This window comes from Pithys albifrons, chromosome 9 (assembly GCF_047495875.1).
Source record: "Pithys albifrons albifrons isolate INPA30051 chromosome 9, PitAlb_v1, whole genome shotgun sequence".
Taxonomy (NCBI): domain Eukaryota; kingdom Metazoa; phylum Chordata; class Aves; order Passeriformes; family Thamnophilidae; genus Pithys; species Pithys albifrons.
This window is the reverse complement of record NC_092466.1, coordinates 2,596,905-2,613,681: the sequence shown is the minus strand read 5'-3', so window position 1 is coordinate 2,613,681 and position 16,777 is coordinate 2,596,905. Positions and strand designations below refer to the sequence as shown.

The 16,777-nt window shown below is 50.0% G+C and overlaps 1 protein-coding gene across 1 annotated transcript; it reads right to left on the bottom strand.

Annotated features, from left to right (window-relative positions):
- Nucleotides 1-4,558: 4,558 nt before the first annotated feature.
- Nucleotides 4,559-15,366, bottom strand: CLRN3 (clarin 3). Its single transcript, XM_071563813.1, has 3 exons — nucleotides 15,014-15,366; nucleotides 7,844-8,023; nucleotides 4,559-5,946 (listed from the first exon to the last, which is right to left on the bottom strand). The coding sequence occupies exons 1-3, from the start codon at nucleotides 15,240-15,242 to the stop codon at nucleotides 5,672-5,674; spliced, it is 684 nt and encodes a 227-aa protein (XP_071419914.1). The 5' UTR covers nucleotides 15,243-15,366; the 3' UTR covers nucleotides 4,559-5,671.
- Nucleotides 15,367-16,777: the final 1,411 nt, after the last annotated feature.

The following is a 16,777-nucleotide window of genomic DNA, read 5'->3' as shown; positions in this document are numbered from 1 at the left end:
AGGTTGGGACACGTCTCCCTCTCCCTGTCCCTCTCCCTGTCCCTCTCCCTCTCCCTGTCCCTCTCCCTTTCCCTGTCCCTCTCCCTGTCCCTGTACCTCTCCCTCTCCCTGTCCCTGTACCTCTCCCTGTCCCTGTCCCTCTCCTCTCCCTGTCCCTCTCCCTGTCCCTCTCCTCTCCCTCTCCCTCGCCCTCGCCCTGTCCCTGTCCCTCTCCTCTCCCTATCCCTCTCCTCTCCCTGTCCCTCTCCCTCTCTGTCCCTGTCCCTCCCCTCTCCCTCTCCCTCTCCCTCTCCCTCTCCCTCTCCCTCTCCCTGTCCATGTCCCTGTCCCTCTCCCTGTCCCTCTCCTCTCCCTGTCCCTCTCCTCTCCCTGTCCCTCTCCTCTCCCTGTCCCTGTCCCTGTCCCTCTCCCTCTCCCTGTCCCTCTCCCTGTCCCTGTTCCTCTTCCCTGTCCCTCTCCCTGCCCCTTTCCCTGCCCCATTCCCAGGAAAATCCCCCGGAGCAGCAAAGCCAGGGCTGGCAGTGAATGCCAGGAAGGAGCCTGCTGCCCTCTCATGGCAAAATGGGAATAAACACTGAGAAAATTCCCTTATTTTCCTGCCGAATTCTCCTTTAGGCACCGCAGCAAAATCCAGTTGTTCACCTGAGCACAAAGGGAGAACTCAACGTCCTGAATTATTACAGCAATTACTGGGGGATTTTAGGGTTTATTTTGGTTTTTTTTTTTCAGTTCATTTTCTTCCAAGAGGTGTTTTTTTGCTGTGGTTTGGCCACCAGTAGAAGCCCATTGTTAATGCCTGGAGTTCGTGGCCCTGAGAGCACTGAGGGACTCAGGATTGTTGGTGGGTTGGATGGGACTGGATCAACCTGGTCTGGGATAATGAGAGGAAAAGGTCTCAGCAATCAGGTGACTGCCTGGATTTGGAAGCACCTTCTGAGATGAGCTCAGTTGGTTAAAACTTGGTTGTAATAACACCAAGGTCATGGGTTCAATCCCCTGTGTGGGCCATTGACTGGAGAGCTGGACTTGATGATCCTGGTGGGTCCTTCCAACTCAGAATAGTCTGGGATTTGAACTCGATGATCCTTGGGGGTCCCTCCCAACTCAGAATAGTCTGGGATTTGGACTCGATGGTCCTGGTGGGTCCTTCCAACTCAGAATAGTCTGGGATTTGAACTCGATGGTCCTGGTGGGTCCTTCCAACTCAGAATAGTCTGGGATTTGGACTCCATGATCCTTGTGGGTCCTTCCAACTCAGAATAGTCTGGGATTTGGACTCGATGATCCTGGTGGGTCCCTCCCACCTCAGAATAATCTGGGATTTGGACTCGATGATCCTTGGGGGTCCCTCCCAACTCAGAATAGTCTGAGATTTGGACTCGATGATCTTTGGGGGTCCCTTCCAACCCATAATAGTCTGTGATTCTGTGATTCTCCAAGTTAAATTATGAGACAGGAGAGCTCTGGAATTACACATTACAAGACAGCAGGTGGATCAGGAGCCACCCAGGACAAGGATGTGGATGAGCCAAAAGAGGCCAAACTGTCCTGGTGTCTGTTGGCTGAATGAACACTCAGTAGAAGGGATTGTGCCTCTGGGTTAGAGCCACTTCCACCAGAGGAAGAACCAGAAGAGGCAAAACAAAGTAAGGATATAACCTAATCCAACCTTGCATTAGGTTTTAGGGCATCAGAGAGGGCTTGGTCTGGCTCTGGCCAAGCAGGAAACCTTTGGAATGGATGGAGTGTGCTCAGTGCACTTCTCCTCCAAGACCTGCCAAGACCAGCCTGAGTGGAGAGGAACAAGAGGGGGATTATCCAGCAAGGCACCAGCAGCTCCCACCTGCTCCCCTCTCTTCCCTCTTTTTCTCTCCAAAGTTAAAAATCCAATCCTCACTCCCAATCCATGCTGACCTATCCATAAAGGTTACTCTGATTAAATAAGTGACTTATTTTTCTCGGGCTAAAAAAATCACTTGGATGCCTCTACTGAAGTGATCATGTTTGAGCCACAGGTTTTGAAATAATCAAATATAACATTAACTTGATAGTACATTCTCACCTTGCTGTCTATAGGGGGTTAGGACAAGGAGGGATGGGTTTAAACCAAGGAGGGGAGGTTTAAGTGAGATATTGGGAAGGAATTGCTCCCTGTAAAGGTGGCAAGGTGGAGAAAATGCAGAAGGATCCAGAAGCTGAAGGAGGAGCAATTAAGATGGGATATTGGGAAGGAATTCCTGGCTGGGAGGGTGGGCAGGCCCTGGCACAGGTTGGGCAGAGAAGCTGTGGCTGCCCCATCCCTGGGAGTGTCCCAGGCCAGGTTGGACAGGGCTTGGAGCACCCTGGGCTGGTGGGAGGTGTCCCTGCTCATGGCAGGGGGTGGCACTGGGTGGGCTTTGAGGTCCCTCCAACCCAAACCATTCCAGGATTCCATGTGCTGGTTTATATTGGATTTTGGGAAGGAATTCCTGGCTGGGAGGGTGGGCAGGCCCTGGCACAGGTTGGGCAGAGAAGCTGTGGCTGCCCCATCCCTGGGAGTGTCCCAGGCCAGGTTGGACAGGGCTTGGAGCAGCCTGGGCTGGTGGGAGGTGTCCCTGCCCATGGCAGGGGGTGGCACTTGATGGTCTTTAAGGTCCTCCCAACCCAAACCATTCTGTGATTCTATTTATGCAAGATCCACTTTAGCTTTATGGTTCACTCCAAAACCTTTCCTCTGGATAAAAGTTACACCAGCTCCCCAAAGAGCAGAAATGCTGACTAAAGGCAGCTTTGCTTTTGAAACCACAGAAGCTCCTCAATACCCAGGAAATTATCAGTCACCCTAATGTTTAGCAGCAGCTGAAAACATTTAATAAGACACATTGCAAACCTCAGAGCAGGCAAATGCAATAATTTCTGCTGGAGGCACAGCTACCTGACAGCACAGCAGAGGCTGCTTAACTCCACAGTTACAGAGGAAAAGGCAGTGCAGCTTTGCTGTTACCCACAGGCAAGGAGAGTCAGTCAATAAAGCCAATCCCTGTCCCCCAGGAGCTCTTCTGCTAAAGAGTCATCCAGCTCCTGCTATTTAAAAATCTCTGCTGGCAGGAGAACTGCCAGAATTAACAATCAATGCTCTAAATCAAGCCTGGGATCACCAACAAAATAATGATTTTTACTGTAGAGAATTAAAAATAAATCCTCCCCTCTCAGGCCTGTGGCAGGTTGGGGTGGTGGGTGAGAGGGAGGAGAGGCTGAAACCAGGATGAGCAGGGAAATCCTTCACAGACTCCCACACTGGGGTGAATGTTGGTGCCACGGGATAGGTGTGGGTGCCATGGGGTGGGTGTGAGTGCCATGGGATGGGTGTCAGTGCCATGGGATGAGTGTCAGTGCCATGGGATGGGTGTGAATGCCACGGGGTGGGTGTGAGTGCCACGGGGTGGGTGTCAGTGCCATGGCATGTGTGTGGGTTCCATGGGTTGGGTGTGAGTGCCACGGGATGGGTGTGAGTGCCATGGATTGGGTGTTGAGTGCCACGGGGTGGGTGTCAGTGCTGGTGTGAGTGCCATGGGATGGGTGTGAGTGCCATGGGATGGGTGTCAGTGCTGGTGTGAGTGCCATGGGGTGGGTGTGAGTGCCATGGGATGGGCGTGAGTGCCACGGGGTGGGCGTGAGTGCCACGGGGTGGGTGTGAGTGCCACGGGATGGGTGTGAGTGCCACGGGGTGGGTGTGAGTGCCATGGGGTGGGTGTGAGTGCCACGGGATGGGTGTGAGTGCCACGGGGTGTGTGTGAGTGCCACGGGATGGGTGTGAGTGCCATGGGGTGTGTGTGAGTGCCACGGGATGGGTGTGAGTGCCACGGGGTGGGTGTGAGTGCCACGGGGTGGGTGTGAGTGCCACGGGGTGGGTGTGGGTGCCATGGGGTGAGTGTCAGTGCCATGGGATGAGTGTCAGTGCCATGGGGTGGGTGTCAGTGCTGGTGTGAGTGACACGGGGTGGGTGTGAGTGCAATGTGGTGGGTGTCAGTGCCACGGGATGAGTGTGAGCACCATGGGGTGGGTGTCAGTGCCATGGGGTGGGTGTGGCTGCCATGGGGTGAGTGTCAGTGCCATGGGATGAGTGTCAGTGCCATGGGGTGGGTGTCAGTGCTGGTGTGAGTGACACGGGGTGGGTGTGAGTGCAATGTGGTGGGTGTCAGTGCCACGGGATGAGTGTGAGCACCATGGGGTGGGTGTCAGTGCCATGGGGTGGGTGCTGGCTGGGCCAAGCACTGACAGCTGAAATCGAGGAAAAGTTTTACAACCAAAGCACAACTGTTGAATGTTTGGCTTTTTTGCCAGCCTGGCCCCCGAGGGTTTCACTGCAGCAGTGCCAGGCAGTGCCAGGCAGGCCTGTGCCAGCACTGCAGAGCACGTGCCATCCCTCCTTGACTTGACTTCAGGTGTTAGAAACCCTCTTTTAGTTTTAATTTCTCCCCACTCTGCCCTCATCACACTTTGAGCCAAACACATCAGCAGGATGGAAAATCCCTGTCTGGATTCCTTTGAAAAAGCAGCTGTGGAAAGTGTTGGGGGTTTTCACCTTGAAACTTTATTTTCTGACATAAATAGTGAGAGGGCACCTCTTGTATCTTTTCATTCCTTCTTCAAAATGCTTTTTCATCTCCACAAGCACCTCTTGTATCACAGGACAGACACTGAGCTTGACTGTGCCAGTTGTACTGTGAAGGAAGATGAGGCTTTTCTTCCTTTTTAAAGGAACACAAAGCAGCTTTCCTGGGTGCAGAGGAGCAGAAGGTGCTGAGCATGGTTTGCATGGTGACCTTCTGTCCCAAGGTCACACTGATCTGCTCGCTGTCCCCTGGGGGAACAGGAGAGGAGATGCCCCTCTTGTGGGCAGCTCTACAGTTGTGTGTCTCTGTGTGCACATTAAATACTAATTAAACTGGCAGAGGGGTGGTGCTGCCCATAAATCATCCCTGCTAATGTTGGCACTCTGTGGCAGGGCAGGGTGACAGCCTGGGCAGCGTGTGGGTGAGGGATGGGCACGCCTGCCCCAGGTGTGGCTTTGCCCTTTGCTCTTGGCAGCAACCAAAGGTCTATAAATAGCCAGGAACAGGATTTTCCCAGTGTTTCTACCAATTAATAACTGAGCTTCTCTGCTGCCATAGAATGATAGAGTTGCTCAGGTTGGAAAAGCTCTTTATCATCAAGTCCAACCATAAACCCAGCACAGCCAAGGCCACCACGAACAGGTGGCACATCCACATGACTCTGAAATCCCTCCAGGGCTGGAGAACCCACCACTGTCTTCTGTGGGCTTTGTCCCCCAGAGCTCACACTCCTGCCTGTGGTCACTGGGCAGCTCCACAGGGACCTGCAGGAGGAGGTCCCTGAGCAGAGACAGGACAAGGAGAAGCACCACCCTCAGTGCCCATTTATTTCTCTGCAGCCCAGGAGGTCTTGGCAGTCCTGCTGCCCCTCCAGATCCCAAGTCACATCCACAACTAAACCAGCCTTTGATCTTCCTGCTCAGACCCAAAGGCTGGAGCAGAAGCAGCTGAAACCAAAACAGACCTTGATGTCTTCAAAGCAAATTAACTGAAGCACAGGGAGTTCAGTCTGAAGGGGAATTGGTTGTCCACATTAAACAGTCCTTTTCCTTTGCACCCTCTTTTCCGTGGTGTCCTTAAAACAGAATCCCATCCTTTGGTGCATTTTCAATGGGCCTTTCCTGCTCTTTCTTCTTAGAGTATCTTGCGTGGTCATAGAAGTAGATGATGGTGAGAGAAGCAACGTTCAGGGCAAGGATGAGCAGCAGGATCCAGTAGGAATATCCATAGGTGTGCTCAGAGCTGATGTGCTCCTCCAGGGAGGTAGAACATCCATGGGACAGTTCCTCAGACAGGTTGTGGGCTTGTATGTTCACAGGGAAAAGGATCATGGCTAGAAGGATGAGGATTCCTGGAAAACATGAATACAAACATTAAACATGAAACCACAGAGATATTTGTACAGCTCCTTGGAAATAGTCACCTTGAATTGCTTAAATAGTCACCTTGAATTGCTTAAATAGTCACCTTGAATTGGTTAAATCCCTGCCCCAGGACAAAGATTAATATTTTCCTTTAGCCAATTAAAAGGGGACTTTGAGAATTTTTGTCCCACCAGGTGTTTCAACTCTATCTTTTGCTAAAATTGCTGGTTTCTCACTGATTATTCTTAGAAAATTTAATTTAACATTTTTTAACACTGAATTTAGGGCTGATGAATATAATGCAGTCACCCCTTTGGTGACCTGTAGATTATTTGATATGAGAGCCCATGGGGTGGGCACCATCACAGCTGGATAAAACCTGGGGGTGTTCAGGGCTGGCTCAGTTTTGCTGAAGAGCTTAAATTAGAGACCTCGTGTTCTCTCCAACTCAAATTATTTGATGACTCTGTGCTGAGCCAAAATTCAATGTCTTCTTTATATCTATATCTAATCTATATCATCTATATCTATTTATCTATATCTCTTGCTTAGAGCCTTCCAAGTGGAAAAGGAGTTCAGTTACTTTGACATTTCACTAAATAATGTTTTTCCATCTCTGTTTTCATCATGCTAATGAAATTGTTCCATTCCTTTCCTCCAGGTTCATGATCCTCCACAAGTTCACCCTGAAACAGGCTCAGGTTTTTGTTTTTTTTTTCAGGAGGACTTTCAGACCATCTGGTAGGAGAATTAAGAGCCTCCAAGACAACCTCACCCATGAAATGATGTGTGATTGTTCAGAAAAACACACCCCCAGCAAAACAGCCTTCCAGGTCACAGCACTTGGAGCTGCACAAAGTAACCACAACCCTCAGCCAGCACCAGGCTTGGTTTTCTCACCAATATTTATTTTGGCAAGTCCAAAGTCCTTTCATTTCAGGTCAGGGCTTGCAGTTTTGGGGTGCTCAGGGAAGGAACAACCTTCTTATGTAAGAGGACAACAACCTGCTTGTCTCAGAGGTGGATAATTGTTTATCTCAGGTTTTTGTTCACTTCTCCTGCTGCATTTCACAGCTGTTTCAGCACCTCTGTTCATGTGGTGTGTTCAAAAGGGGGAGTTTCACACCTCCACCTGTTCTTGCTGTGATTGAGACAAAGTTTATCCCCACAGTTCCCTTCCCACCATGGTCTGGTTGAGATGGTGCTGCTGGGGACACACGTCCCTCCCAACCTCAGACCTGGAGAGCTTTGGAAGGATAAAATCCCCTTGCTGAAGTGCCCTCCAATCAGATGCTTTAAAAGGAGATTATTCAAGTGCCAACCTATTATTAGAGGAACACACAATCCTCTTGAGACAAAGGGAGTGTGGGAGCTGCAGTCAGTGCCATGGCATGAGGAGGGCAGGAGGGTGAGTTGGGAGCAGCCAACCAGATGGACCTGGCCTTGAACCCTCTGACAGGGCTCAGGCTCTAATAACTCAGTCTCTAACTTTTTGATTTTTTTTTTTTGCTTAAAATCCCTAATTTTGATCTGTCAAAGTGGGTTTTTTAGAGAGAAAGAACTAATTTTTGCCATGGCTCAGCCCTCCCAACTGCTGCCTCCCCATATGTACTATTACATAAATACCATTTTGCTACTATAGAATAAAATTTTCTTGGTGTTTAAAAGGTGCTTTTCAGTGCCCCAGAAAACACAGTTAAAAACCAAACCCACTGAACAGAAATTTTCCTGCTATTTAAAAGGTGCTTTTCAGTGCCCCAGAAAACACAGTTAAAAACCAAACCCACTGAACAGAAATTTTCCTGCTATTTAAAAGGTGCTTTTCAGTGTCCCAGGAAACTTGGGATCAAAGCATTCATCCATGGGATGGGGTCTGTCACTCACCACATGTGGAATTCCAGGTGTAGACTCCGATGGGTCCCAGGAATGTCTGGTAGGGGTTGCTGAGAGTGTTGGTGCAGGTGAAGCCAGAGCTCAGCAGGGAGCTCAGCAAACTGAGCACCAGGACCACCACAACGGCAACGTTGGTGCTTCTGGTCTTGGTGCTGCTCAGGGAATCTGCAACTGGAAGAGTGGGATCAGCATGGAGAAGGGCAGGAGGAGAGGACACGGCCTCAGGCTGTGCCAGGGGAGCTTTGGATTGGATATTAGGAAAAACTATTCACTAAAAAGGGTGGGCGGACACTGGCACAGCTGCCCAGGGCAGTGGTGGAGTCCCCAGGCCTGGAAGTGTTCAAAAGATGTGTGGATGTGGCACCTGGGGACAGGGGTTAGTGGTGACACTGGTGGCACCTGGGAACGTGGGTTAGTGGTGACACTGGTGGCACCTGGGGACAGGGGTTAGTGGTGACACTGGTGGCACCTGGGGACGTGGGTTAGTGGTGACACTGGTGGCACATGGGGACAGGGGTTAGTGGTGACACTGGTGGCACCTGGGGACAGGGGTTAGTGGTGATGGTGGTGGCACCTGGGGACGTGGATTAGTGGTGACACTGGTGGCATCTGGGGACAGGGGTTAATGGTGATGGTGGTGGTACCTGGGGACAGGGGTTAGTGGTGACACTGGTGGCACCTGGGGACAGGGGTTAATGGTGATGGTGGTGGTACCTGGGGACAGGGGTTAGAGGTGACACTGGTGGCACCTGGGGACAGGGGTTAGTGGTGACACTGGTGGCACCTGGGGACAGGGGTTAGCGGTGATGGTGGTGGCACCTGGGGACAGGGGTTAGAGGTGACACTGGTGGCACCTGGGGACAGGGGTTAGTGGTGACACTGGTGGCACCTGGGGACAGGGGTTAGCGGTGATGGTGGTGGCACCTGGGGACAGGGGTTAGAGGTGACACTGGTGGCACCTGGGGACAGGGGTTAGTGGTGACACTGGTGGCACCTGGGGACAGGGGTTAGTGGTGACACTGGTGGCACCTGGGGACAGGGATTAGTGGTGATGGTGGTGACATTGGTGACAAGGTGGGCATTGGGCACAGGGTGGACGGGAGGATCTTGGAGGTCTTTTCCAACCCAAACGATCCTGTGATTCTGTGCCTGGGTAAAGGGAAGTTGTGGCTCCCACAGGGCTGGGCTCTGTGCCCACATGGTGGCCCTGGGTTCACCCCTGCCCTGTTCTCAAGGTCTCCACTGCCAAGGCCACGTGCCAAGGAATCAGACCCTGCTCCCTCTCCCTTTTGCTCCAGCTCATTGCAGTTGATACCCACAGGGCACTGCCCTCTGCAGCTTCTGGACCTGCAGGAGTGTCTGGCCATATGTCCATGGCACGTGTTCAACCCTTCCAGGACTGTCACCAAGGCTCTTTTTATTGCCTAAATCCTTCCATTTATTCCCCAGGTTGCTGATAACAAGACACAATATCCTCCAAGTGTAACTGCAGAGTGGCTGCATTGAGATATATTGGATTCTTCCTTTCAATTAAAAGGCTGAAAAGGAAACCAGAATATGTCCCTGATGTTGGAACAAATGTTCTCCAGCTCTGTCCAAACGGGTGCTGGGATGGACAGACATCTGGAGGAAAATCCCTTCTATTCTGATTTAACACAAAGCCTTTCCTGCAAAGTGTTCAGGCAGTGCCTAAGTGGGAGAAATGACAGGAAAAAAAAGTAACAATCCCATAAAGAGAAATAAACATCATAAAAACAGGAGCTATTGGGAAGCTGGAGAGGAAAAGGAGAACCTCTCTCATTTTATGTAAAGACTGCAGGTGGAAGTTGCTGTCTGAGGCACCACAGGTAAGGGCGTGTTATGGAAATCAGCTGCAAATTGAAGCAATTTTCATGGAAAAATAGGAAAAAATGGCACGAAGGGGCTGTCACTCCATGAAATGGGAGGGACCTGCTGCTGGCTGGCCCTGCACTCTGCCTGGAGCAGCCTGGCCAGCACCTCGGAGGGATTTGTTGCACCAGAAATAAGCCTGGAGCCCAGCCAGGCTTGTGTAATTCCCCCCTGGCAGCCCCACTTCATTTTATCCCCGGGAACATCTCCAGGATCGAGTGGTGACACCTCCTGCAGCCCCTAATTGATCTTGTTTATCTGTGACAGGGATCAGCAGCTCCGGGGATGGCACTTTGGCTGCCTCCAGCTCGTCAAAGCAGCACAAGGCTGAAGGTTTGCAAGGAAATGTTGTTTTCCTGGCAGAGGATTTATTTTCCCCCCTAAATAAAGCAGCCTGTGCAAAGTGAAGGAGCTGATGTGGCTGAGGGAGGGCAGCACTAACCTGCAGCATCAGTGTAAAATAACCTCACTGGGGGATGAAAACGGAGGGGTTTGCCCTGCCCAGGTCTCTCCTTATTTTCCTGTATCTTCTTTTTTTATATTTTGTTTGTTTGCTTATTTGTTTTGGTTTGTTCGTTTGGGGTTTTTTTTGTTTTTTTGTTTTTTTGGGTTTTTTTTGTTGTTGTTTTGGGGTTTTTTTTGGTTTTTTTTTGGTTTGGTTTTTTTTCTGTTTTTTTGTTGGTTTTTTGTGTTTTTTTTGTTTTTTGGGTTTTTTTTGTTTTTTTTTTGGTTTTTTTTCTGTTTTTTTTGGTTGGGTTTTTTGTGGTTTTTTTTTGTTTTTTTGGGTTTTTTTTGGTTTTTTTTGTTTTTTTTTGTTTTGGTTTTTTTTTTTGTTTTGTTTTGTTTTTGTTTGTTTTTGGTTTTGGTTTTTGTTTTTGTTTTTTTTTTTGTTTTGGTTTGGGTTTCTTGGTTTTTTTTGGTTTTTTTTGGTTTTTTGTTTTTTTTTTTTTGTTTTTTTGTTTTTTTGTTTTTTTTTTGTTTGTTTTGTTTTTGTTTGTTTTTGGTTTTGGTTTTTGGTTTTTTTTTTTGTTTGGGTTTTTTGGTTTTTTTTTGTTTGTTTGGTTGGTTTTTTTGTTTGGATTTTTGTTTGTTTTGGCTTTGGTTTGGGTTGGGTTTTTCCCATCCTTAACTCTTACATGTTAGGACAGAATTTCCCAAACTTCTCCAGACCTGAGGGAGCCTCCCAAGCCCTGCTGATCTGGCAGCTTTGATGAGCTCTCTGATCACTTGTGACACTCTGATAATTGTTCATTAAAAAAAAAAAGACCAAGCAAACAAAAAGCCCCAAGCAGAGTTCAACTGAACTTCCCAGTTTTCAGGAGATCCCTGGAAACTGGTGATGACAAATTGCTGGAATTTTTATTGTTAAGTATTATAAGTTAGAAAGTGAACTGATTCCTCTCTGCTCACAGCAAATTTCCAAGCTTTCCTCATGTGTTGTTGGCCTTGCTGGTTGCCAATAGTTGGGTAATCTTGAGGTTCCAGGACTCTCTGGGTGTGCCCCTTCCTGGGCTTTGCCCAACTCCTCCGTGGCCACCAGCAGAGCTGGAAACAAGTTCTTACAGACTGTTACAAACTGATACAGGGACCCCTCAAGGAAATGGATTTTATTCTTTCTCCATTGGATTTGATCGTTTCTTAATTCAGTTCATAGGTGGTTCTTTTCCAAGAGAAATCATTAAAACAGCTCCTGAAGGAGATAAAATAACTATTAATTTATTAAATTTATTTATTTATCAGTTAGTAGGTTTTTTATTTATTTCTTAATTTAATAAATTTATTAAATTAATTTAACTATTAATGTTATTAATTAACTTTTGCACTCTGCCAGCCCCTTCATGCCCTGAGCCTGAGCAGTGGCTCTTGGCATTTATTGCTCTATTGAGGCTGTTCTGGCAGTCTCTAAAGAGACCTCCTGACTGGGCAGGGCACAAACCTTCTTCCTTTGCTTGTCCTTCATCTCTACTCTCAGAAATTTCTTCTAGTGCTGTGGTTTCTCCAAAAACAAGTTTATTTTTTTGTAAAGGCTCTGCTGAGCTTTTGAGTGGCCATTGGTAAAAGCCAAGCTGGGCCATTGCTACCAAATATTCCCTATCCCCAACCTTTGATTTGCTCTTCCATGATTTCCATCCTACTCTTCTCACACCCAAATATGCCAGTGCCACTGGAGCAACACCCATGGGGGGCACAGCAGGGCCAGCCAGGGACAGACCACACTGGGATTTAAAAGGATGTTTTCCACCCGTCCTTCTGGTGCCTGAAACATAAGAGTGGGGAGAGCACAGCACTTCATTTCTTCAGAAAACAGAAAATCAATTTACTTAAGAATATCAGCAAAGACAAGACATTTATTGTCTTAGGAGGACCTGACTGGGTGAATTTAAAAAATCCTGTGTATACAATTTGTGAAGTACTTTTCCTATTTCAAGTATAAATGGAATAGAATCACCCACTGGTTTGGGTTGGAAGGGACCATTGGGACTATCCAGTTCCACCTCCAGGGATGGGGCAGCCACAGCTTCTCTGGGCAACCTGTGCCAGGGCCTGCCCACCCTCCCAGAGCAGAATTTCTTCCTTTAATGATAATATAAAATGTAAAAATCATGCCTAGTACAGAGTCTAAGCATTCATTTCCAATCAGTTCATATTTGCCAGACTGAGGCAGGGAGGGATGAGGGTAACCCCAACTTTGGAGCATTCTTACAGCATCCCTTGCCTTCAGCTGCTGTGGGAAGGAACTCACAGCTCCTGGAACTCCCTTGTTTGGTTCCTCCTGAAATAACTGATGTGAGAGAATGGAGGTATCATTTTGTAAATGCCATTTCAACATCTCATAAATTAAAACAGCAATCTGGAGGGGGAAAGCCCAGCACCACTGAGATGCCCTCAGACATGCAAGAGCTGAAACCCTTCAGTGTTTTGTGAGTCCTTCTCATCAATTCTAATTAAAACCCATCTGCTGGTGACACCCAGGCCCTGGGACTGGGTTGTGTGAGCTGTTGTACACACAAAGGCAAGACACAAGCCCTGAACTGCAGTCAGGCTGTGTCCTCTCCCTGCAATCTGAACTCCAGGTCTCACAGGGAGCCCAATTAAAAGCAGCAAGAGCTGCCCACGTGGCACAAGGTCTGGGGCTGGAGCCAACTGCCATGGGGTGCCAAACCACATATAAACCAGTTTTATTAATGCATATTTACTCTTCTAAAAATCCCTGTGATTATTCTGATGGGACTGTAAACAACCAGGTTGAACTGACTCCTGGTTCTGTATTTGTGACGTGACAGTCTCGATCCAGCTCCATGTTTTGCTGGGAATGCTGCTGTGCCCAGGCTCTCATGGCACCACAGATGTTCTCCTGGGAACTGGCTTGGGTAACACAGCTTTGCCACCATGGGAATTCGGGAGCCTGGTTGGACAGGTACAGTTTCTGTAATCAATTAAGCTGGGAAAGACCTGGGAGATGGGAACAGCCTTGGAGATGGGAACCACCTGGGATATGGGAACCACCTTGGAGATGGGAACCACCTTGGAGATGGGAACCACCTGGGATATGGGAACCACCTGGGATATGGGAACCACCTTGGAGATGGGAACCACCTTGGAGATGGGAACCACCTTGGAGATGGAAACCACTTGGGAGATGGGAACCACTTGGGAGATGGGAACCACCTGGGATATGGGAACCACCTTGGAGATGGGAACCACCTAGGAGATGGGAACAGCCTTGGAGATGGGAACCACCTGGGATATGGGAACCACCTTGGAGATGGGAACCACCTGGGAGATGGGAACCACCTGCAGGCTTAGACCTGCTGGGCCCTGCCTTGGTGGCTCCTCTGGGATGGGACATCCCACAGCAGCCCACCAAAGAAATAAGGTATTTATTGAAGTATCTCAGAATCACAGAATGGTTTGGGTTGGGAGGGACCTCAAAGCCCACCCAGTGCCACCCCTGCCCCGGGCAGGGACACCTCCCACCAGCCCAGGGTGCTCCAAGCCCTGTCCAACCTGGCCTGGGACACTCCCAGGGATGGGGCAGCCACAGCTTCTCTGGGCACCTGTGCCAGGGCCTGCCCACCTTCCCAGCCAGGAATTCCTTCCCAAAATCCAATATAAACCAGCACATGGAATCCTGGAATTGTTTGGGTTGGGAGGGACCTCAAAGCCCACCCAGTGCCACCCCTGCCATGGGCAGGGACACCTCCCACCAGTCCAGGCTGCTCCAAGCCCTGTCCAGCCTGGCCTGGGACACTCCCAGGGATGGGGCAGCCACAGCTTCTCTGGGCACCTGTGCCAGCATTTTACCACTATAACTATACAAAAATGTATTCCTTTAACACCATAATTGTAAAAACATTCTTCTTGTGTCTAACTTAAATCTGTATCTTGTCTTTCAAAACCGTTTGACCCCCTCTTCCAATTTTTCTTAGATTTCCTTTGACTGGCTTTTTTCCCCTCTCACATTTGTCATCAGCATTATTGCTTTGAACTTGGTGAGACAGCAAGACAGATGAAACAAGTGCAAACCCTTGATCCCTGCAACAGCTTCCGGGCTTATCTACCTTGGGGTGTTGTTTTACATGTTCTGTTCTTTTTCCTTCAGCAGCCTTAAAACCCATTTTTTTTATAAAATGATGACAATTTGGTAGCAGGTGGAAGTTGTTTTAAATCAAACAATACAATTAACATAAGGAAATTAAAGGAATTGCTGGAAGATGAATTAGGTCTGTAAATCCCTTAATAAAGTGGTAAGTGTTGCTTTTCTGTTCCTCACTGAGAGACTCTGAAAATGAAAATCAATTTTACAGAAAATTCCCATTCTTTATTTCTCCCTCGTTCCAAAAGGGACAAGGTAATTATACAGGTTATTAAAATAAGTTGTTATTGTCAAGAATGCATTTCTGTGCTTTTGGGGGGTTTTATTTTATACCACTTAAGTCCCCAGACTGTTTTACAGTTGATCTCATTGAAAGTATCACAGTTACAGAATATGAGAATGAGCTGCAGGTCTGATGTTCACCCCAGGAGATCTTAGGTTTGGATGGATATTGGGAAGGAACTCGTGGCTGTGAGGGTGGGCAGGCCCTGGCACAGGGTGCCCAGAGAAGCTGTGGCTGCCCCATCCCTGGCTGGACAGGGCTTGGAGCACCCTGGGCTGGTGAAGGTGTCCCTGCCCATGGCACAGGGTGACACTGGATGGGCTTTCAGGTCCCTTCCAACCTAACCCATTCTGCTCCTCTCAGATCCGTTTCCAGGTGTAACACCACTCACCTTGGAATGTCTTTTTGGATACCTGCAGTCCTGCCTCGACAAACTGCTCACAGGTGCCCTGGAAGAGGCCGTAGTCGAGGCTGATGGTGACGCTGGTGTCGGCGCGGGTGAAGCGCACGTCGCTGCTCACCCACCGCTGGGTGCCCAGTGCCACGCAGATCAGCACAAAGGACGACACACAGGCAAGGAAGGCACCCCCAAACATGGCTGTTTTCTTTCTGGAGGGCATCTTGTCCAAGGTTTTCCCACCAGGTGAGGAGATTCCCTTCCCTTAGCCCACCTACCACGGGCTGGTTTCCTGCCCGCCACCCGGGCACTGCTCGTGGCACTCGTAGACTGTCACCCTGGTAAACCTGGAGTGAACAGCAGTGGCAATAAAAGTGTAAAATCATTGAACTTTGGGCTGGGGGAGAGCTGTTGCCATAGTTACCACAAAGCCAGGCTGGCAAAGGGCGGCAGGGATTGTTGGCTGGTGATTTATGATCCTTGGCAAAGAGTCACTCTCCAGATCCCGGCTCTGGACTCACCCAGAGCCTTCCCGGGGTGTTTCACCCAGAGCATTCCCTGGGTGTTCCACCCAGAGCCTTCCCAGAGTGTTCCACCCAGAGACTTCCCGGGCTGTCCCACCCAGAGCATTCCCAGGGGGTTTCATCCAGAGCCTTCCCGGGGTGTTTCACCAAGAGTCTTCCTGGGGTGTTCCACCCAGAGCCTTCCCTGGGTGTTCCACTCAGAGACTTCCCTGGGTGTTCCACCCAGAGCATTCCCGGGCTGTCCCACCCAGAGCATTCCCAGGGGGTTCCATCCAGAGCATTCCCAGGGTGTTCCACCCAGAGCCTTCCTGGGGTGTCCCACCCAGAGACTTCCCAGGGTGTTCCACCCAGAGCCTTCCCGGGCTGTCCCACCCAGAGCATTCCCAGGGTGTCCCACCTAGAGCATTCCCAGGGTGTTCCACCCAGAGCATTCCCAGGGGGTTCCACCCAGAGACTTCCTGGGGTGTCCCACTTAGAGCATTCCCAGAGGGTTCCACCCAGAGCATTCCCAGAGGTGGTCCATCCAGAGCATTCCCAGGGTGTTCCACCCAGAGCATTCCCAGGGTGTTCCATCCAGAGCCATCCTGGGGTGTTCCATCCAGAGCCTTCCCTGGGTGTCCCACCCAGAGCATTCCCAGGGGGTTCCATCCAGAGCCATCCTGGGGTGTTCCACCCAGAGCATTCCCAGGGTGTTCCACCCAGAGCATTCCCAGGGGGTTCCATCCAGAGCCTTCCCTGGGTGTTCCACCCAGAGCATTCCCAGGGTGTTCCATCTAGAGCCTTTCTGGGATGTTCCATCCAGAGCATTCCCAGGGTGTCCCACCCAGAGCATTCCCAGGGTGTTCCACCCAGAGCATTCCCAGGGTGTTCCATCTAGAGCCTTCCTGGGGTGTCCCACCCAGAGACTTCCCGGGGTGTCTCACCCAGAGTATTCCTGGGGTGTTCCATCCAGAGACTTCTTGGGGTGTTCCACCCGGAGCATTCCCGGGGTGTCCCACCCAGAGCATTCCCGGGGTGTTCCACCCAGAGCATTCCCGGACTTTTACACCCAGAGCCTTCCCGGGGTGTTCCATCCAGAGCATTGCCGAGGTTTCTCATCCAGAGCATTCCCGGGCTTTTCCACCCAGAGCATTCCCGGGGTGTCCCACCCAGAGCCTTCCCAGGGTGTCCCACCCAGAGCCTTCCCAGGGTGTCCCACTCAGAGCCTTCCCAGGGTGTCCCATCCAGAGCATTC

Excerpts from the sequence above, each read along its gene's own strand:
- CLRN3 (XM_071563813.1), bottom strand. The coding sequence starts at position 15,242 with ATGCCCTCCAGAAAGAAAACAGCCATGTTTGGGGGTGCCTTCCTTGCC. Across the intron at positions 8,024-15,013 it reads ATCCAAAAAGACATTCCAAG|TTGCAGATTCCCTGAGCAGC; the intron begins GTGAGTGGTGTT and ends CCACTCTTCCAG. Across the intron at positions 5,947-7,843 it reads CACCTGGAATTCCACATGTG|GAATCCTCATCCTTCTAGCC; the intron begins GTGAGTGACAGA and ends CATGTTTTCCAG.